Genomic DNA, 21807 nt, shown 5'->3' with positions numbered 1-21807 from the left:
ATTTAGACTGCAAATTTATTTTTATTTCTTATGTAACTAACTCTGATCTCTATGCCTGCTTCTAATAATCACTTAAAATCTATCTTTCTGTAGGTAATAAATCTGTTTTATATTTTACCTAAAACCATGTGGTTTTGCTTGAAGTGCTTGGGGAAATCTCAGCTCAGCTTAACATGGGCTGTTGCATGTCTACTTTCATTTGCTGACATGGTGAACTAATTAATGATCTTGCACTGTCCAAGGGAGTCTCAATCAGGGTAGGACGGTATATTTCACGGTTACAAGGCTGGTGTGATTGGCTGGTTCCTCTGTCTGTATAATTCATGACTGGCTTAGAGAACATTCATGCAATTTAACTGAGTGTGGGTCTCCACAAGCTGATGGCTGAGTGATCACAGCACCTGGAGGGGTTTGCTGCTTGTCACTGGCCTAGTGTTGTGAGGGACAGCCCAGGCTGGAGAGTTAAGGGGACACAGCGGTCCCACACCTCCAGGTTGTACCCTGGGGATCCCATCACACAAGGTGGGTGAGGTAATATCTTTTATTGGACCATCTTCTGCTGGTGAGAGACTCAAGCTTAAACAGAAGAGCTCTTCTTCAGGACTGGGAAATGTACTCAGTGTGTCAGCTAAATACAAGGCGGAACAGATTGCTTAGCATAAGCAGTTAACATATTTCAAGGGACTGCAACAGAGTGATCTCTTTGTGAAAAGTGTTCACCCAGAGGTGATACAGTGTTTGTCTTTTATCATTTTTCTGTGTCCGTTCATCTGAGAGCATAGCGATTGTCTTGTTTCACCCGTATAGCTGTTGTCTGGGCATTTGATTCACTGGGTGAAGTACACCACATGTTGTGATAGGCACATGTAGGACCCATGGATCTTGAAAGGTGTTTTGGGGAGAGCATTGCTCATCTTAGCAGTGGAGATATGTCTGCTGCTTCTGCATCTGTTGTTTTGGCAGGATCTGATGCTGCTTTGAGTTGGTGTGTCCTGATCTGTGGGGAACTTGTATCTGATGATGAGCTTGGAAAGAATGGGGGGCTGTTTGAAAGCCAGAAGTGGGGGTTTATGAAAGATTTCTTTTAGGATGTGATCCCCATCGAGTGTGGATTGTAATTGTTTAATGATACTTTTCACAAAGCGATCACTCTACATCTGACTTCTCAGTCCTCATTCTCAGGGAAATCTGCACAACCCCGTCAAAAGATGAGCCTGAGAACTTAAATTCATAACTTTGGAAGATATTAAAAATCATCAACTGAATAGATACACTAGATTTATGGCTTAGTACAACAAACTGTAACCAACTAATCTCCTCCCCGCCACACACACACACACACAGAAACACAGCTGCCTTTTCCCCTGTCCCTCCCACGACTGGAGGGGTGTTAAGGATCACTTCAACTTTAATGGTCCCTTGAAATGTTTGTTAACTACTTATGATAAACTATCTGTTCCACCTTGTATTTAGTTGTGATATTGAGTACATTCAACAGACTGAATAAGAGCTCTGTGTAAGCTCAAAAGCTTATCTCTCTGACCAACAGAAGTTGGCCCCGTCAAAGATATCACCTCATAGACTTTAAGGTCAGAAGGGACCATTATGATTTTCTAGTCTGACCTCCTGCACAAAGCAGGCCACAGAATCTCACCCATCCACTTCTAACAAACCCCTAACATATGTCTGAGTTACTGAAGTCCTCAAATTGTGGTTTGAAGACCTTAAAGCTGCAGAGAATCCTCCAGCAAGTGACCCGTGCTGCAGAGGAAGGCGAAAAACCTCCAGGGCCTCTGCCAGTCTGCCCTGGAGGAAAATTCCTTCTCAACCCCAAATATGGCGATCGGTTAAACCCTGAGCATGTGGGCAAGACTTACCAGCCAGCACCCAGGAAAGAATTATCTGTAGTAACTCAGATCCCACCCCATCTAACATCCCATCACAGACCACTGGGCATGCTTACCTGCTGATAATCAAAGATCATTTGCCAAATTAATTGCCAAAATTAGGCTATCCCATCATACCATCCCCTCCATAAACTTATCAAGCTTAGTCTTGAAGCCAGTTATGTCTTTTGCCCCCACTACTCCCCTTGGAAGGCTGCTCCAGAATTTCACTCCTCTAATGGTTAGAAACCTTCGTCTAATTTCAAGTCTAAACTTCCTAGTGTCCAGTTTATATCCTCACCCACCTTCTCCCTCTCTAAAACAATGTTCTGCTGTTTTCAGTTTTCTGTCCAAAAGATAAAATCTTTGGAGGTGATTTGCACGGTGCTCCTTTCTACTCAGCTGAGGAAAGAGAGAGGGATCCAGACTCACAATCCCCCCAGACACTCTCCACCGCCATTCTGATTATTTAAGTAACATATCCTACATATCAGAGGCCAGAGCATTCCAGCCAGTGATTCCCCCCTCAGGCCCATATCACCCTTGGGGGCTGGTGAAGATACCTTTGGTGGAGCTCAGTGAAACTGTCAGGCCCCACTCTCCGGTGTGGGGGTCACTGTCTCTCTCCCAGCCTGGTGCAGAGATGAGGCCCCAGCAAGGAGGGGAGGGAGGTTGTAGAGCCAGCCTGCCCCCCGCTTTCCCCACAGCAGCCTGTCATATACAAAAAGAACCAGAGGTCACCCAATGAAATTAAAAGGCAGCGAGTTTAACACACACATAAGGAAGTTGTTCTTCACACAACGCACAGTCAGCCTGTGGAACTCATTGCCAGGGGATATTGTGAAGGCCAAAAGTATAAGTGGGTTCAAAAAAGAATTAGATCAGTTTATGGAGGATATGTCTATTGATGGCTATTAGCCAAGATGCTCTGGGTGTCCCTAAACCTCTGCCTGTCAGAAGCTGGGACTGGATGACAGGGGATGGATCACTCGATAATTTCTCTGTTCTGGTCATTCCCTCTAAAGCATCTGATACCGGCCACTGCCAGACACAGGACCCTGGGCTAGATGGACCATTAGTCTGACCCAGAGTGGCCATTCCTGTGATCAGGTATCAGAGGGGAAGACATGTTAATCTGGATCTGTAAAAAGCAACAAACAAACGCCACAGGACTCTTTGTTGCATTCTCATGATGTTACAGTATTTTAACAAGTGACACAGCATCAATACCCCTATGGAGGGAATCCAGACGATTACTGGCCGCAGTCCCAAGGGAGATCCCAGCAACAGTGGCAAGGGCCAGGGGCTGGCTGCTTTCCCTGATAAACCCTGCAAGAATCCAGAGCAGGAGACATTAAGGGTTTGTGTGATGCCAACAATCAAGCCAGGCAGCGAGAGACGCCCATCCCAGCAGCCACAGGCAGGTGTCTGCCCACAAACTGAGACAAGAAGGCTGACTGACACCAGACCCACTCTCTGGCGATGGGGAGCTCACTGCTTCATGCGGAGGTTTGAAGGTAAGTTCACTAGCCTCACAGCAAATCCTCAGGTCCTTGCTCATATGCAGCCCTTGCTCTGAGACACTCCCCTTGGACAGTGTCCTCACACGCTGGGAGCTCTGCCGGAGTAAGGACGTCAGAGTCCGTTTCTTTGTGGTTCACAGCTAGAAAAACTGATGAATCAGAAAGAAGACCCAGCTATCATCTATGCCCTTACACATCCCTCTGTCTGTCCTCCCCTCACCCTCCTGCTCGCTGGCTGGATCTCCCCATCTCTCTCTCCCTGACAGATCGTTGTTTTCTCAGAGACCATGGCCCTCAGTGTCTCAACTACTTATCAGCTGCCGCTCCAGACTTTTCGGGGGGCAGATACCTATGCACCATCCCAGCCCAATCCTCAGATGCTTCATGTCTACTGCTGAGAATCTCCTCCCTGGATTTCCATGGGGCTTGAGGGCCCTCAGCATTTCTTGGGCAGTATTGAGCACCCCACAGAGTGGCTGTATAAACAGGGGAGCAGGGAGGGGATTTCACCTCTATAAAGAGCACTGGTGACACCAATTCTGGAATACCGTGGGCAGCGCTTGGGTGAACGTTTTAAATGCCTTTAAGGTGCCACAAGTACACCTGTTTTTTTTTGAGGATACAGCTGCTAATCTGAAACCTACAGTGGACAAATAACTCAACTTCAGCTGCCAGTACGATGCTGCGGGGCGAGGGCTGATGCGATCCGTGGCTGATATCTTCAAATCAAGACTGGCTGCCTTTCTGGAAGGTACGTCTTAGCCAAACAAGTTACTCAGCTCAGTGTAGGGGTACGGGGGATATTCTGTGGTTATTGTTAAGCAGGAGCTCAGACTGGATGATCTAATGACTAATAGACTTTAAAGCATTTTAAAACATATGTTGAAAGATTGGCGAGGGAGCAGAAAAGAGCCAGAAAAACAGTTTGAGCGGGAGAAAATATCTTCCAGTGGGAAACTTATAGAGCTCGATGTGTTCAGTTTATCAAAGAGGAGACAGAGGTGATTTGATCACAGTGTATCAGCAGCTTCCTGGGGAGATAACACTGGTTATGAAAGGGCTGTTTTTTCTAACAGGAAAAGGCACAGCTAGAAGCAATGGCTGGAAGCTAAAGCCAGACACATTTCAATGAGAAATAAGGCACAGTTTGTTGCCAATGAGTGTGACTATCCATTGGAACAAACTACCAAGGGAAATGATGGATTCTCATCTCCTGACATCTTTAAGGCCAGAAGGGCCCATCATGATCATCTACTCTGACTTCCTGCTCATCACAGGCTACAGAACCTCATCCACCCACACCTATAATAGACCCCTAACTTCTGGCTCAGTTACTGAAGTCCTCAAATCATGGTTTAAAGACTTCAAGGGGCAGAGAATCCACCATTTACACTTGTTTAAACCTGCAAGTGACCTGTGCCCCATGCTGCAGAGGAAGAAAACTCCTCAGGGTCTCTGCCAATCTGACCTGGGGAAAAATTCCTTCCCGACCCCAAATATGGCGATCAGTTAGACCCTGAGCATGTGGGCTAAACCATCAGAATTCTCTGTAGTAACTCAGAGCCCTCCCCATCTAGTGTCCCATCACCAGACATAGGAGATATTTGCTGCTAGCAGTCGCAGATCGGCTCCATGACATTGTAGGTAGAAATTTTAATCTAATTTCAAGCATAATCTTGTTGATGGCCAGTTTGTATCCATTTGTTCTTGTGTCCACATTGGCGCTTAATGGAGATAACTCCTCTCCCTCCCTGGTGTTTATCCCTCTAATGTATTTATAGAGAGCAATCATATCTCCCCCAGCTTTCCTTTGGTTAGGATAAACAAAATAAACTCTTTGAGTCTCCTCTCCATCTCTGCACCTGTTCCAGTTAGAAGTAATCTTTCTTAAACATAGGAAACCAGAACTGCACACAGTATTACTGATGAGGTCTCACCAGTGCCTTGTATGATGGGACTACCACTTCCCTCTCTCTGCTGGAAATACCTCACCTGATGCATCCTAGCACTGCATTAGTCTTTTTCACGGCCGCATCACATTAGCGGCTCATGGTCATCCTCTGATCAACCAATACGCCCAGGTCTTTCTCCTCCTCTGTCTCTTCCAACTGATACGTCCCCAGTTTATAGCAAAAATTCTTGTTAGTCGCTAAATGCATGACCTTGCACTTTGAACTATTAAATTTCATCCCATTTCTATTACTCCTTATTTCAAGGTTGTCCAGATCTTTTCTAAAACCACGTTTATTTTATGCCAGTTACTGTTTACCTCTATCTCCTTTACTACTTTCTCTTTCACAATTTTTTCTAAGATCTTGCATAAAATTGAGGTCAAATTTAAGAGATCTGTTGTTTCCTGGCTCACTTTTTTTCCCTTTCTTAAATAGAGGTAGTATACTTGCAATTCTCCATTCCTAGGATATGATCCCCAAGTTTACAGATTTATTAAAATCCTTCCCTACACTTTCTGACCTCCTTGTGGTAGATTTCCTTGCTGAACCATCCCATCTTCCATTCTGTGCAGGCTTTCTCCTTTCTCTTAATCATCTGTTTGATAAGCTTGCTCATCTGAGCTGGTCTGCAACCCTTCCCTACGAATTTTTCCCCCTTGCTTGGGATGCCAGCTTCAGATAGCTTCTGCAGTTTTGACAAAGTAATTCCAAGCCTCCTCCACATTCACATCCTGAAGTTCTTCGCACCAGTTCACTTCACAAATAATTCCCTTAATATTTTTAGGTTAGCCCTTTTGAAATCAGGCACCCTAGTTGCAGATTTAGATTTGTTTATCCTTCCATTTAGTTTAAGCTCAATTAGCTCATGATCACTTGAACCAAGGTTGTCCCCTACAACCAGTTCTTCTATGAGGTCCTCATTGCTCACCAATACCAAATCTCAAATGGCATTATGTCTTGTTGGTTCAGCAAAAACAATGAGGGGCACCTTAGAGACTAACAAATATATTTGGGCATAAGCTTTCGTGGGCTAAAACCCACTTCATCAGATGCATGGAGTGAAAAATAAAGTAAACAGAGTATATATTCTAGCACATGAAAAGACGGGAGTTGCCTCACCAAGTGGTGGGGGGTCAGTGCTTACGAGCCAACTCAATTAAGGTGGAAGTAGCCTATTCTCAATAGTTGACAAAAGAGGGTGAATACCAAGGGAGGGAAAATTACTTTTATAATGACAACAAGGCCAATACAATCAAGGTGGCCAATTTCCAACAGCTGACAAGAAGGTGTGAGTATCAGCAAAGGGAAAATTACTTTTTGAAGCACTTGTCCTCTAATTTATCGCTTCCCCAAAGTGATTTTGGCCAAAACAGACTCTGTCTTATCTATTCTATCACTTCTAATTTCTTTACAGTCTACCTCATCATTAATATACAAAACTACTCCACCACCTTTGCCTTTATTTCTGTCTTTCCTGAACAGCACATACCCATCAATACCTGGTCTCCAGTCATGACTATTATTCCACCATGTTTCTGTTATCCCTATAATATCTGGTTTCACTTCCAGTACCAGTAGTTCTAGTTCCTCCATTTTGTCACCCAGTTTCCTTGCATTGGTGTACAAATATCATAACTGTTGCTGCTTGGCTTCGCTCACATTCCTAGCTTGCTTGCTTTGGTACAGTTATTCTACCTCTATTACCTGACTGGTATCAGCACTATCCTTCCTCTTAATGTCCATTCTCCTACCCACCGTGGCTCTTTTCTCCATTGCTGTATTCTTTCTTACTTGATTTTCCTTCCTCTCAATGCTAGAATCAGGCACGGAGATTACATGAGCATCTCCCCCAAGTTTCTAGTTTAAAGCTCTTTTAATCAATTGTGCCAACCTCCATCCCCAAATGGTCCCTTTTGGTCCAAAATCTAAGCATTAATGAATGAAAAAAGTTGGAGTATGGGACAAAAGAGGAGCAAATTAACTGGGTGACAGCTCTTTGGGGTGTGCAGGGAATCTCTATGAATCTCTCTGAAGTGAAGAAGTTTCTCAGTTGAGAGACAATATAAACCCAGCTCTCAGTGTGCAGTGGGAACTCTTATGGGATCAAAAGATGGAAATCTATCTAATTTCATAGTGCAGTCAAATCTTCTGAAATTCATTACCTTTCACTATCACAGGATGCAGCTCATGGGGAAAGGAGATGAGGAAAATCAAACAGATTTCACAGAATTCATCCTCCTGGGGTTTGGGGATCTCCCAGAACTGCAGATCCTTCTCTTCCTGGTTTTCCTAGTGATCTACATCGTGACCATGGCCGGGAACATCCTCATTGTTGCTCTAGTTGTGACTGATCAGCACCTTCACACCCCCATGTACTTCTTCCTGGGGAACTTGTCCTGCCTGGAGACCTGCTACACTTCTGCTGTCCTGCCCAGGATGCTGGCCAGTTTCCTGACTGGGGACAGAACCATTTCTGTGGGGGGCTGCATGACACAGTATTTTGTCTTTTGTTTTCTAGCAACTACGGAATGTTATCTCCTGGCAGCGATGTCTTATGATCGGTATTTAGCCATATGCAAACCACTGCACTATGGAACATGTATGAATGACAAGTTGTGCCTCCAACTAGCAGCTGGGTGTTGGATAAATGGATTTCTACCTTGTATAATAATGATGTGTTTTATGTCACAATTAATATTCTGTGGTCCCAATGAAATGGACCATTTCTTTTGTGATGTGACCCCAATTTTAAAGCTCTCCTGCAGCGACACCAGCCAGATAATGCTGGTTCTTTATATATTTTCCTTCTCAGATGTAGTTTCCCCATTTCTATTAACCATGACATCCTATGTCTGTATAGTTAGCACCATCCTGAGAATCCCTTCCACCACCGGGCGGCAAAGGGCCTTTTCCACCTGCTCCTCTCACCTCATTGTGGTAACACTTTTCTATGGGACTGTAATGATTGTCTACATGCTACCAAAATCCAGCAACCTGAGAGCCCTGAACAAAGTGTTCTCTGTCTGCTACACAGTCCTGACTCCCCTGGCCAATCCCCTAGTCTACAGCCTGAGAAACAGAGAGGTCAAGGAGGCCCTGAGAAAAGCTGTCAGGAAATGCCTGGCCCGCCCAAAGAATTCAGACTAGTTGAATGAAATGAGGATCAATCAATCTGGTTTCTATTTTGAAAGAAGGAGGGTTTAAGTGGGCCCTGATACTGAAATGCAGTATACAAGAGACATACACACACACAGACATATATATATGAATATAAGAGAGATACAGATAGTTGGAATTTTTCAGGGGATGGAGGAGAGGGAAAATTGTACCTTTCATCAAAATAACTGAAACCTGAAAAATGAAAAAAAAAAAAATTTTTTTTGGCATCTGACATCTGAAAACCTTCAGATGGAAACTGTAAAAAAAAAATGCTATGCACTGTTGTGGTTGTGTTCGTCCCAGAATATTACAAAGACAAGGTGTGACCCTCTGTACCTCAAAATAGCACCCTGGACCCCCATATTAACCACTGTGATATAATTATGGTTTGTTTGGTACAAAGTATGTCTTGGGAGGTATCATTTGAGAAGTCTGGATCTGCTGAACAGTAATATCCTGTTGAATTGTGGGTACTATAATTGTATGTGATGTTATGAAGTATTGCCATGTGTGTTACTGAAATCCAGTGAGGTTGGGAGATGGTCACAGCTGCCCTTTCTGTAACAACAAATTGCTGGCCAGACAGGTGTTTATGGCCCATCAAGAAGAATCCACTCACTCAGAGATTCCACAGAGGGAACATAAGCAGTAAGGATCTTTCTAGCACCTGGAGAGAAAGTATAGGGACGGTCAATGACATCACCACTTGGCCTCTCTCCTCCACCATCTCAACACCTGGAAGATCGTCTGGAAGAAAAAGACTTTGAACTGGGGAAGATTGGTCCCAGGCTGGGAAGGGATTCCAGCCTGTGTACAGAGAACTGTGAGATGCCTGTAACATCTATTAGGGTGAGAAACTGTTTGATTGAAATCTTGCTTCATTTGTCGAATTTAGACTGCAAATTTATTTTTATTTCTTATGTAACCAACTCTGATCACTATGCCTGCTTCTTATAATAACTTAAAATCTATCTTTCTGTAATTAATAAATCTGTTTTAGATTTTACCTAAAACAGTGTGGCTTTGGTTGAAGTGCTTGGGGAAATCTCAGGTCAGCTTAACAAGGGCTCTTGCACGTCTACTTTCATTTGTTGGTGTGGTGAACAAATTAATGAGCTGCACTGTCCAATGCAGTCTCGAGCAGTGTAAGATGGTATATTTCTAGGGTACAAGGCAGGCGTGATTGGCTGGTGCCTCTCTCTGTATAATTCAGGACTGGCTTAGAGAACATTCATGCAATTTAACTGGGTGTGGGTCTCCACAAGCTGATGGCTGAGTGATCACAGCAACTGGAGGGGCTTGCTGCTTGTCACTGGCATAGTATTGTGAGAGACAGCCCAGGCTGGAGAATTAAGGGGACACAGCGGTCCCACACCTCCAGATTGTACCCTGGGGATCCCATCGCACAAGGCGGGTGAGGTAATATCTATCATTGGACCATCTGCTGCTGCTGAGAGACTCAAGCTTATACAGAAGAGCTCTTCCTCAGGACTGGGAAATGTACTCAGTGTGTCAGCTAAATACAAGGTGGAACAGACTGTTTAGCATAAGCAGTTAACATATTTCAAGGGACTGCAGTAGAGTGATCTCTTTGTGAAAAGTGTTCACCCAGATGTGATGCAGTGTTTTATCATTTTTCTGTGTCCGTTCATTTGAAAGCATAGTGATTGTCTGGTTTCACCCACATAGCTGTTGTCTGGGCATTTGATTCACTGGATGAAGTACACCACATGTTCTGATAGGCACATGTAGAAGAACCCATGGATCTTGAAAGGTGTTTTGGGGGGAGTATTGCTCATCTTAGCAGTGGAGATTTGTCTGCTGTTTTTGCATCTGTTATTTTGTCAGGATCTGATGCTGCTTTGAGTTGGTGTGTCCTGATCTGTGGGGAACTTGTTTCTGATTATGAGCTTGGGAAGGATGGGGGGTTGTTTGAAAGCCAGAAGTGGGGGTTCAGGAAAGATTTCTTTCAGGATGTGATCCCCATTGAGTGTGGATCATAATTGTTTAATGATACTTTTCACAAATTGATCACTCTACCTCTGACCTCTCAGATCTCATTCTCAAAGAAATCTGCACAACCCCGTCAAAAGATGAGCCTGGGAACTTAAATTCATAACTTTGCAAGACACTAAAAATCATGAACTGAATAGATACGCTAGATTTATGGCTTATTACAACAAACTGTAACCAACTAACCCTTCCCCCCCCCACACACACCAGCTGCCTTTCCCCCCTCCCTCCCATGACTGGAGGAGTGTTAAAGGGCCATTTCAACTTGAATGGTCCCTTGAAATGTTTGTTAACTACTTGTGATAAACTACCTTGTATTCAGCTGTGATACTGAGTTCATTTCCCAGACTGAAGAAGAGCTCTGTGTAAGCTCAAAAGCTTGTCTCTCTCACCAACAGAAGTTGGCCCAATCAAAGATATCACCTCACTCACCTTGTCTCTCTCTGTCTCTCTCCAAAACAATGTTCTGGTGTTTTCAGTTTTCTATCAAAAAGTTAAAATCTTTGGAGGTGGTTTGCCCGGTGCTCCTTTCTACTCAGCTGAGGAAAGAGAGAGGGGTCCAGACTGACAATCACACACCCCTGCCCCCTCAGTTAGGTCTGTTCCTTAGGGGAGGGTTAAGGAGGGGGGAAAAGGTCACCCGCCCCACATACGGTGAAGTTGGGATGCTGGTGCCAGGGTAAAGGGGTCAGGGGCCCTGTGGGGTGTTCTGGGGTGAATCCCAGGAGACCGGAGTGACTGAAGAAGGGAGGCAGGGGTTGGTGTAGCCAGGAGCTGTGGGCATTCAGGCTGATGTTTAGGGTAGATGGACCTGGGTGTTGGGGGCTGCAGAAGGGCCCTGGGTGGAGATGGGGTGCTGGGGAAGTGGCAGAAGGGGCTGGGGTATAGAGAGAGGTGGAAGTGAGGGAAGGGAAGTTGTTTAGGATGGTGGCGTAGGGACGGTTTTCAGAGGTGGGTTTATTGGGTAATGGGGCTGAGAGGATGATGAGCAGCGGCGGGGGAAGGTCTGAGTGGGGGTGAGGGGTGTTGGGGTGGAAGGGGGTGCTGGCAGGGTGATGTTTTCTGGGGGTGTTTAGTTGGAGGGGTGTGCCATGGGGTGGATATATGTGGGAAGAAGGGGGTTGGTGCAATGGGGTGAGTGGGGGATGTGGCAGAAGGAGGTTTTGTGGAGGTTGGGTTTCTCTGGGGGTGTCTGAATGTGTTTATTTGGGGATGGAGTAGCAGGGGACTGAATGGGTTTAAACAGGAGCTGGGGGAGGGTTGGGGGTCTATGGTGGGGGTATTGGCTGTGGACTGCAGGAGGGTTTTGGGGGGTCTATGGTAGAGGGTTGGGTGGGGACTGTTGGAGAAAGTTGGGGGCACTGTGGGAAGGGGATGGGGGGATGTGGGAGGGGATTAATTGGGGGGTCTATGATGGGGGCTTGGAGGGGCAAAGGGAGGGGCGGTGTGGGGCTGGGAGCACAGGTATCCATGGGGCAGTGCCAATGGCCACAGCTGGCTGTGTTTGTGTCTGTCTCCCTCCTCCACAGCCCTTTCCCCCTCTCCTCCCTTCCCTCCATTTCACTACCCACACCAGGGACAGGGCTGGAGTGCTGGGCACGCTCAGGATGGACTCTGCCCGCAGCACCACACCGGGCCACCTGCTGATCCTGCTGCTGGGCAGCTGGGGGGGGGATAGGTCTCGCCAAGTGGGTGGCTCGCTCAGATCTGGTGAGGGGTGAACCCCCTCTAGCCCTAGCCCAGGGCTGGCAACACATATGGTTGGTCCCGGAGCTAGAGAGGATCTTTTAGAAGGAGGTGTCCAGTCCTGATTTAAAGACTCCAAGTGACGGAGAATCCACCACAGCCCTGGACAAACTGTTCCAATCGCCAATTGCCCTCACCATTAGAAACATGCCCCTTCTTTCTAGCCTTTCTAGCTGCCAGCCATTGGATCTCATTCATCTCTGTCTGGGAGACTGAAGAGCCCTTGGCAACCAGGAACATCCTCCCCTGTAGGTACTTCTATTCAAGTCTTTGTTGAAGCTTTGCTCACTGTCTCCCTGTTAAGTTACATAGTTTCAGGTTCTTGAGTCTCGCACTCTAAGGTCAGTTTTCCAGATCCCCAAATGGTTCTTGGAGCAGAGGTCAGCACCACCATGTTGTATGATGGACACTTGACAAAATTACTGGACTTAGTGACAGACATTGGGGGGAGGGTTATGTCTTCAGTCATTAAACCTGGACTCAGATCGCCATGGACCTCAAAATTTTTACCACAGAGACTTGTGTCCATGTATGGACATGTTGCCTACCCCTGTCTTGGAGCAACTCTGAACCAATTAGTAAAGGATGTGGTGGAGTCGCCATCATCTGGAGACTTTACAGGAAGGCTGGAATCTCCTTCTAAAAGCTACACTCCAAATAGGGTCATTGATTTTAAATAATGAACATGCCTTTATAGCAGTGGGACTGGATCCAGGGTCTCTTATGTCCTGAGGGAGCCCTGTATCCACTGAGGCTCAGAGTTAGGGTGCTCCTTTCTACTCACAATCCCGCCCCACCCTGCTCATGCACACACACCTACTCTTCACCCTGCAAGACTCTCTCTTCCCTGTTAACCCACTTTTCCTGGGGGGAGAGGAGCTCCTGGATACATAGATTTTAAGGTAAAAAAATCCATTCTGATCATTTTAGTCCAATCTCCCACATAGGAGAGGCCGGAACATTTCAGCCAGTGATCCCCCCTCAGGCCCATCGCCCTAGGGGGTTGGTGAAGGTACCCTTTGGGGGAGCTCAGTGAAACTCTCAGGCCCCATTCTCCAGTGTGAGGGTCATTGTCTCTATCCCAGCCTGGTGTGGAGATGAGGCCCCAGCAAGGAGGGGAGCGAGTTTGTAGAGCCTGCCTGCCACATACTTACCCTACAGCAGCGTGTCACATACAAGAAGAACCAGAGGTCACCCAATGAAATTAATAGGCAGCAGGTTTAACACACACATACGGATATGCATCCAACGAAGCAGGTATTCACCCACGAAAGCTCATGCTCCAATTCGTCTGTTAGTCTATAAGGTGCCACAGGACTCTGATACTTTTACAGATCCAGACTAACGTGGCTACCCCTCTGATACTTGATATGGAAGTTGTTCTTCACACAACGCACAGTCAGCCTGTGGAACTCATTGCCAGGGGGATGTTGTGAAGGCCAAAAGTATAAGTGGGTTCAAAAAAGAATTAGATCAGTTTATGGAGGATATGTCTATTGATGGCTATTAGCCAAGATGCTCTGGGTGTCCCTAAACCTCTGCCTGTCAGAAGCTGGGACTGGATGACAGGGGATGGATCACTCAATAATTTCCCTGTTCTGGTCATTCCCTCTGAAGCACCTGACACCGGCCACTGCAAGACACAAGACACTGGGCTAGATGGACCATTAGTCTGACCCAGAGTGGCCATTCTTGTGATCAGGTATCAGATGCTGAGACGCGTTAGTCTCGATCTGTAAAAAGCAACCAACAAATGCCACAGGACTTATTGTTGCATTCTCGTGATGTTACACTGTTTTAAAAAGTAACACAGCATCAATTCCCCTATGGAGGGAATCCAGACGATCACTGGCAGCAGTCCCAAGGGAGATCCCAACAGCAGCGGCAAGGGCCAGAGGCTGGCTGCTTTCCCAGATAAACCCTGCAAGATTCCAGACCAGGAGACATTAAGGTTTTGTGTGATGCCAACAATCAAGCCAGGCAGCGAGAGACGCCCATCCCAGCAGCCACAGGCAGGTGTCTGCCCACAAACTGAGTCAAGAAGGCTGACTGACACCAAACCCACTCACTGGTGATGAGGAGCTCGCTGCTTCATGTGGAGGTTTGAAGGTAAGTGTCACTGGCCTCGGGGCAAATCCTCAGGTCCTTGCTGAAACGAAGCCCTTGCTTTGAGACACCCCCCTTGGACAGTGTCCTCACACGCTGGGAGCTCTGCCGGAGTAAGGACATCAGAGTCAGGTTCTTTGTGGTTCACAGCTAGAAAAACTGATGAATCAGAAAGAAGACCCAGTTATCATCTCTGCCCTTACACATCCCTCTGTCTGTCCTCCCCTCACCCTCCTGCTCGCTGGCTGGATCTCCCCATCTCTCTCTCCCTGACAGATTGTTGTTTTCTCAGGGACCGTGGCCTTCAGTCTCTCAACTACTTATCAGATGCAGCTCCAGACTTATCTGGGGGGGCAGATACCTATGCATCATCCCAGCCTAATCCTCAGAGGCTTCATGTCTACTGCTGAGTATCTTCTCCCTGGATTTCCGTGGGGCTTGAGGGCACTCAGTATTTTTGGGCAGTATTGAGCACCCCACAGAAAAAGGGTGTACATTAGTAAGACACTGAATGGAGACTGGATTCCTTACAGATAAGGAAACAGCAACACTTGTGTCGCTGTTACAAACTTTGCCCAAGCATTTACTGGATGATCTAATGATAGACTTTAAGGGCCCACCATGATCATCTAGTCTGACCTCCTGCACATCACAGACAACAGAACATCTCCCACCCACTCCTGTAATAGACGCCTAACCTCTGGCTGAGTTACTGAAGTCCCCAAATCATTGTTTAAAGACTTCAAGGGACAGAGAATCCACCATTTACACTTGTTTAAAATTGCAAGTGACCTGTGCCCCATGCTGCAGAGGAAGGTGAAAACACCCCAGGGTCTCTGCCAATCTGACCTGGGAAAAAATTCCTTCCCGACCCCAAATATGGCGATCAGTTAGACTGTGAGCATGTCGGCTAATACCCATCAGGCAGATACCTGTGAAATAATTCTCTGTAGTAACTCAGAGCCCTCCCTATCTAGTGTCCCATCACCAGCCACTGGAGATATTTGCTGCTAGCAGTTGCCGATCAGCTACATGCCATTGTGGGCAATCTCATAACACCATCCCCTCAATAAAATTATCAAGCTCAGTCTTGAAGCCAGTTAGGTTTTTTGCCACCACTGCTCCCCTTGGAAGGCTGTTCCAGAACTTCATTCTTGCGTTCGTTGGAAACCTTAATCTAATTTCAAACATAATCTTGTTGATGGCCAGTTTGTATCCATTTGTTCTTGTGTCCACATTGGCGCTTAACGTAAATAACTCCTCTCCCTCTCTGGTGTTTATCCCTCTAATGTATTTATAGAGAGCAATCATATCTCCCCCAGCTTTCCTTTGGTTAGGCTAAACAAGCTAAGCTCTTTGAGTCTCCTCTCAAAAGACAGGTTCTTTATTCATCGGATCATCCTAGTAGCCCATCTCTGCACCTGTTCCAATTTGAATTCATCTTTCTTAAACACAGGAAACCAGAATTGCACACAGCATTCTTGATGAGGTCTCACCAGTGCCTTGTATGATGGGACTACCACTTCCCTCTCTCTGCTGGAAATACCTCACCTGATGCATCCTCGCACTGCATTAGTCTTTTTCATGGCGCATCACATTAGCGGCTCATGGTCATCCTCTGATAAACCAATACGCCCAGGTCTTTCTCCTCCTCTGTCTCTTCCAACTGATATATCCCCAATTTATAGCAATAATTCTTGCTGTTAGTCGCTAAATGCATGACCTTGCACTTTGCACTGTTAAATTTCATCCCATTTCTATTACTCCTTATTTCAAGGTCGTCCAGATCTTTTCTAAAACCATGTTTATTTTATGCCAATTACTGTTTACCTCTATGTCCTTAATTACTTTCTCTTTCAAAATTTGTTCTAAGATCTTGCATAAAATTGAGGTCAAATTTAACAGATCTGTAGTTTCCTGGCTCACTTTTTTCCCCTTTCTTAAATAGAGGTAGTATATTTGCAATTCTCCAGACCTAGAATATGATCCCCAAGTTTACAGATTTATTAAAATCCTTCCCTACACTTTCTGACCTCCATGTGGTACCTTTCCTTGCTGAACCATACCATCTTCCATTCCTTGAAGGCTTTCTCCTTTCTCTTAATCACTGTTTGAGAAGCTTGCTCATCTGGGCTGGTCTGCAACCCTTCCCTACAAATTTTTCCCCCTTCTTTGGGATGCCAGCTTCAGATTACTTCTGCAGCTTTGACGAAGTAATTCCAAGCCTCCTCCACATTCACATCCTGAAGTTCTTCATGCCAGTCCACTTCCCAAATAATTCCATTATTTTTTTTAAGTTAGCCCTTTTGAAATCACGCACCCTAGTTGTAGATCTAGTTTTGTTTATCCTTCCATTTAGTTTAAAATCAATTAGCTCATGATCACTCTAACCAAGTTTATCCCCTACAACCAGTTCTTCTATGAGGTCCTCATTGCTCACCAATACCAAATCTCAAATGGTATCACCTCTTGTTGCTTCAGCAACTAGTTGGTGAAGAAATCTGTCAGCAATCACACCCAGGAATATCTGGGCCCCTGTTATTATTAGTTTCAGAGTGGTAGCCTGTTAGTCTGTATCAGCAAAAATAATGAGGGGCACCTTAGAGACTAACACATGTATTTGGGCATAAGCTTTCATGGGCCAAAACCCACTTCATCAGATAAACAGAATATATATTCTAGCACATGAAAAGATGAGAATTGCCTAAGCAAGTAGAAGCAGCAAAGAATCCTGTGGCACCTTATAGACTAACAGACATTTTGCAGCATGAGCTTTCGTGGATGAATGCCCACTTCGTCGGATGCAAGAGAGGGTGGTCAGTGCTAACGAGCCAATTCAATTAAGGTGGAAGTGGCCTATTCTCAATAGTTGACAAGAGGGGGTGAATACCAAAGGAGGGAAAATTACTTTTATAATGACAACAAGGCCAATGCAATCAAGGTGGCCCATTTCCAACAGTTGACAAGAAGGTGTGAGTATCAGCAGAGGGAAAATTACTTTTTGAAGCACTTGTCCTCCAATTTATCGCTTCCCCAAAGTGATTTTGGCCAAAACAGACTCTGTCTTATCTATTCTATCGCTTCTAATTTCTTTACAGTCTACCTCAAAATATACAATATACAAAACTACTTAATATACAAAACTACTCCACCACCTTTGCCTTTATTTCTGTCTTTCCTGAACAGCAGATACTCATCAATACCTGGTCTCCAGTCATGACTATTATTCCACCATGTTTCTGTTATCCCTATAATACCTGGTTTTACTTCCAGCACCAGTAGTTCTAGTTCCTCCATTTTGTCACCCAGGTTCCTTGCAATGGTGCACAAATATATTAACTGTTGCTGCTTGGCTTTGCCCACATTCCTTGCTTGCTTGATTGGGCACAGTTATTCTACTTCTAGTACCTGACTGGTATCAGCACTATCCTTCCTCTTAATGTCCATTCTCCTACCCACCGTGGCTCTTTTCTCCATTGGTGTATCCTTTCTTACTTGATTTTCCTTCCTCTCAATGCTAGAATCAGGCATAGAGATTACATGAGCATCTCCCCCAAGTTTCTCGTTTAGAGCTCTTTTAATCAATTGTGCCAACCTCCATCCCCAAATGGTCCCTTTTGGTCCAAAATCTAAGAATCAATTAATGAAAAAAGTTGGGGTATGGGGCAGAAGAGGGGCAAATTAACTGGGTGACAGCTCTTTGGGGTGTGTGGAGAAACTTTATGAATCTCTCTGAAGTGAAAAAATTTCTCTGTTGAGAGACAATATAAATCCAGCTCTCAGTTTGCAGTGGGAACTCTTATGGGATCAAAAGATGGAAATCTATCTAATTTCATAGTACAGTGAAATCTTCTGGTGTTCATTACCTTTCACTATCACAGGATTCAGCTCATGGAGAAAGGAGATGCGGAAAATCAAACAGATTTCACAGAATTCATCCTCCTGGGGTTTGGGGATCTCCCAGAACTGCAGATCCTTCTCTTCCTGGTTTTCCTAGTGATCTACATTGTGACCATGGCCGGGAATATCCTCATCATTGCTCTAGTTGTGGCTGATCAGCACCTTCACACTCCCACGTACTTCTTCCTGGGGAACTTGTCCTGCCTGGAGACCTGCTACACTTCTGCCGTACTACCCAGGATGCTGGCCAGTCTCCTGACTGGGGACAGAACCATTTCTGTGGGGGGCTGCATGACACAGTTTTTTTTCTTTTCTTTTCTAGCAACTACGGAATGTTATCTCCTGGCAGCGATGTCTTATGATCGGTATTTAGCCATATGCAAACCACTGCACTATGGAACATGTATGAATGGCAAGTTGTGCCTCCAACTCGTAGCGGGGTGTTGGATAAGTGGATTTCTACCTTGTACAATAATGATGTGTGTTATGTCACAATTAATTTTCTGTGGCCCCAATGAAATGGACCATTTCTTTTGTGATCTCACCCCAATTTTAAAGCTCTCCTGCAGTAACACCAGCCAGCTGATGCTGGTTTTTTATATATTTTCCTTCCCAGATGTAGTTTCCCCATTTCTATTAACCTTGACATCCTATATCTGTATCGTTAACACCATCCTGAGAATCTCTTCCACCACTGGCAGGCAAAGGGCTTTTTCCACCTGCTCCTCTCACCTCATTGTGGTAACACTTTTCTATGGGACCATAATGATTGTCTACATGCTACCGAAATCCAGCAACCTGAGAGCCCTGAACAAAGTGTTCTCTGTCTGCTACACAGTCCTGACTCCCCTGGCCAATCCCCTCGTCTACAGCCTGAGAAACAGAGAGGTCAAGGATGCTCTGAGAAAAGCTGTCAGGAAATATCTGGCTCTCACAAAGAATTCAGACTAGTTGAAAGAAATGAGGATCAATCAATCTGGTTTCTATTGCGAAAGAAGGAAGGTCAAAGTGGGCCCTAATGCAGAAATGTAGTATACAAGAGATGTGTGCGCGTGCACACACACACACAAATATATCAATATAAGAGAGATACAGACGGTTTGAATTTTTCAGGGGGCGGAGGGGAGAGAAGATTTTGACTTTTCATCAAAATAGCAAACCTGAAAAATGATTTTTTTTTTTGCTTTTTGGCAACTGACACCTGAAAACCTTCAGATGGAAACTGTAAAAAAAAAAAAAATGCTATGCACTGTTGTGGCTGTGTTGGTCCCAGAATATTACAAAGACAACGTGTGACCCTCTGCAGGGGGGATCTAGGTATTTTGCTGCCCCATGCACGGCAGGCAGGCTGCCTTCGGCGGCTTGCCTGCGGGAGGTCCCTGGTCCCGCGGATTCGGCGGCATGCCTGTGGATGGTTCGCCAAAGCCGCTGGACCAGCGGACCCTCCGCAGGTATGCCGCAGAAAGCAGCCTGCCTGCTGCCCTCGTGGTGACCGGCAGAGTGCCCCCCATGGCTTGCCGCCCCAGGCATGCGCTTGGTGTGCTCGTGCCTGGAGCCACCCCTGACCCTCTGTACCTCAAAATAGCACCCTGGATCCCCATATTCACCACTGTGATATGATTGGTTTCAGAGTAGCAGCCGTGTTAGTCTGTATCTGTGAAAAGAACAGGAGTACTTGTGCACCTTAAAGACTAATAAATTTATTTGAGCATAAGCTTACGTGTTTGTTAGTCTTGAAGGTGCCACAAGTATTCCTGTTATTTCTGTGATATGATTATGGTGTGTTTGGTACAAACTATGCCTTGGGAGGTATCATTTTGAGAAGTCTTGATCTGCTGAACAGTAATATCCTGTTGAATTGTGAGTACTGTAATTGTATGTGATGTTATGAAGTATTGCTATGTGTGTTACTGAAATACAGTGAGGTTGGGAGATGGCCACAGCTGACCTTTCTGTAACAACAAAGGGGCAACCATTGCTGGCCAGACAGGTGTTGATGGCCCATCAAGAAGAATCCACTCTCCCAGAGACTCCACAGAGGTCACGTAAGCAGTGGGTACTGCCCGACCCCACATCACCGCAAGGATCTTTCTAGCACCTGGAGAGAAAGTATAAGGAGGGTCAATTACATCACCACTTGGCCTCTCTCCTCCACCATCTCAACACCTGGAAGATCGTCTGGAAGACAAAGGGCTTGGCTACACTTACAAGTTGCAGCGCTGGTGGAGGCTTTCCAGCGCTGCAACAACACCCCGTCCACACTTGCAGGGCACAACCAGCGCTGCAACTCCCTGGTTGCAGCGCTGGCTGAAAACCCATCCCGGCAGGGGTATAAGGAGTGCAGCGCTGGTGATCCAGCGCTGCCCAGCAGGTGTGGACACTCACCAGCGCTTTACCTGTCCTCCAGGGAATAAGGAGGTATCCCAGAATTCCTGTTCAGCCACTCTGCACATCAGTTTGCACTCTACTGCTCTTGGCTCAGGTGACCCGCCCTGTAAATGCCCCGGGAAATTTAAAAATCTCCTTCCTGTTTGCTGCAGCCAGGTGTGGAGTGCAATCAGTTTTAATCAGTTACAGGTGACCATGCCTCCACGCGGCAAACGAGCCCCAGCATGGAGCACTGGTGAATTGCAGGACCTCATCAGTGTTTGGGGTGAGGCATCTGTTCAGGCACAGCTGCGCTCCGGCCGTAGGAATTACGATATCTTTGAGCAGATATCAAGGGCCATGCTGGATCGGGGCCATGATCGGGACGCAGTACAATGCAGGGTGAAAATTAAAGAGCTGCGGAGTGCCTATTACAAAGCCCGAGAGGGGAATCGACGATCCGGAGCTGCTCCCACGACCTGCCGTTTTTACAGGGAGATGGATGAGATACTTGGGGGTGACCCCACTGCCAATCCCAGGATAACGATGGACACTTCTGAGCAGGCTGGGGGACAGGAGGAGGCGGCGGAGGCGGCGGAGGCGGAGGCGTGGGGGGGGAGGAAACCGCGAGTGAAGCTCCTGGCATGGGGGAAGAAACCGCAGATTCCCTGGAGGCATGCAGCCAGGAGCTCTTCTCAAGCCAGGAGGAAAGCACCCAATCGCAGCAGCCAGCAGTTGCAGAAGGACAAGCAGAGGAGCGTGTTACCGGTAAGCGGCTTTTATTTTCTGGGTGAAATGTTTCTGGAGAGGAGGGGGGGTTATGGATGCATGCATGCCAGCCTCTAGATGTGGAATAGCCCGTTGATGTGGTCTATCACGTCGCGGTAATCTGCCTCAGTTATCTCAGCAAAAGCTTCATCCAGAGCGTGGGCAATATGCCTGCGCAGGTTTATAGGCAGAGCCACTGTGTCCCTTGTCCCAGTGACGGTGACGCGTCCGCGCCACTCTTCTGCCAGTGGTGGGGGGACCATTTCTGAACACAGGCAAGCCGCATAGGGTCCCGGGCGGAATCCACATTGCTCTAAAAGAGCCCCCCGCTGTTCCCTAGTGACTCGCAGTAGGGAAACATCTTCCAGGATTAAGTCCTGTGAAAAA

The 21807-nt window shown here is 46.3% G+C and overlaps 2 protein-coding genes and 1 pseudogene across 3 annotated transcripts in view; 2 read left to right on the top strand and 1 right to left on the bottom strand.

Annotated features, from left to right (window-relative positions):
• The window catches only part of LOC123345337, a 716016-nt gene that overhangs the window by 224914 nt on the left and 469295 nt on the right, over nt 1-21807 (bottom strand). The gene's annotated exons all lie outside the window — the stretch shown is intronic.
• On the top strand, nt 7498-8508 carry LOC123345341 (olfactory receptor 11A1-like). The gene has a single exon (XM_044982132.1). The coding sequence runs from the start codon at nt 7540-7542 to the stop codon at nt 8506-8508; it is 969 nt and encodes a 322-aa protein (XP_044838067.1). The 5' UTR covers nt 7498-7539.
• On the top strand, nt 18187-19236 carry LOC123346926 (annotated as a pseudogene).

The sequence above is a fragment of the Mauremys mutica genome, chromosome 12, assembly GCF_020497125.1.
Source record: "Mauremys mutica isolate MM-2020 ecotype Southern chromosome 12, ASM2049712v1, whole genome shotgun sequence".
In the NCBI taxonomy this organism is placed as follows: Eukaryota; Metazoa; Chordata; order Testudines; family Geoemydidae; genus Mauremys; species Mauremys mutica.
The sequence above is the reverse complement of the archived record's forward strand: the minus strand, read 5'-3'. Positions and strand labels throughout refer to the sequence as shown.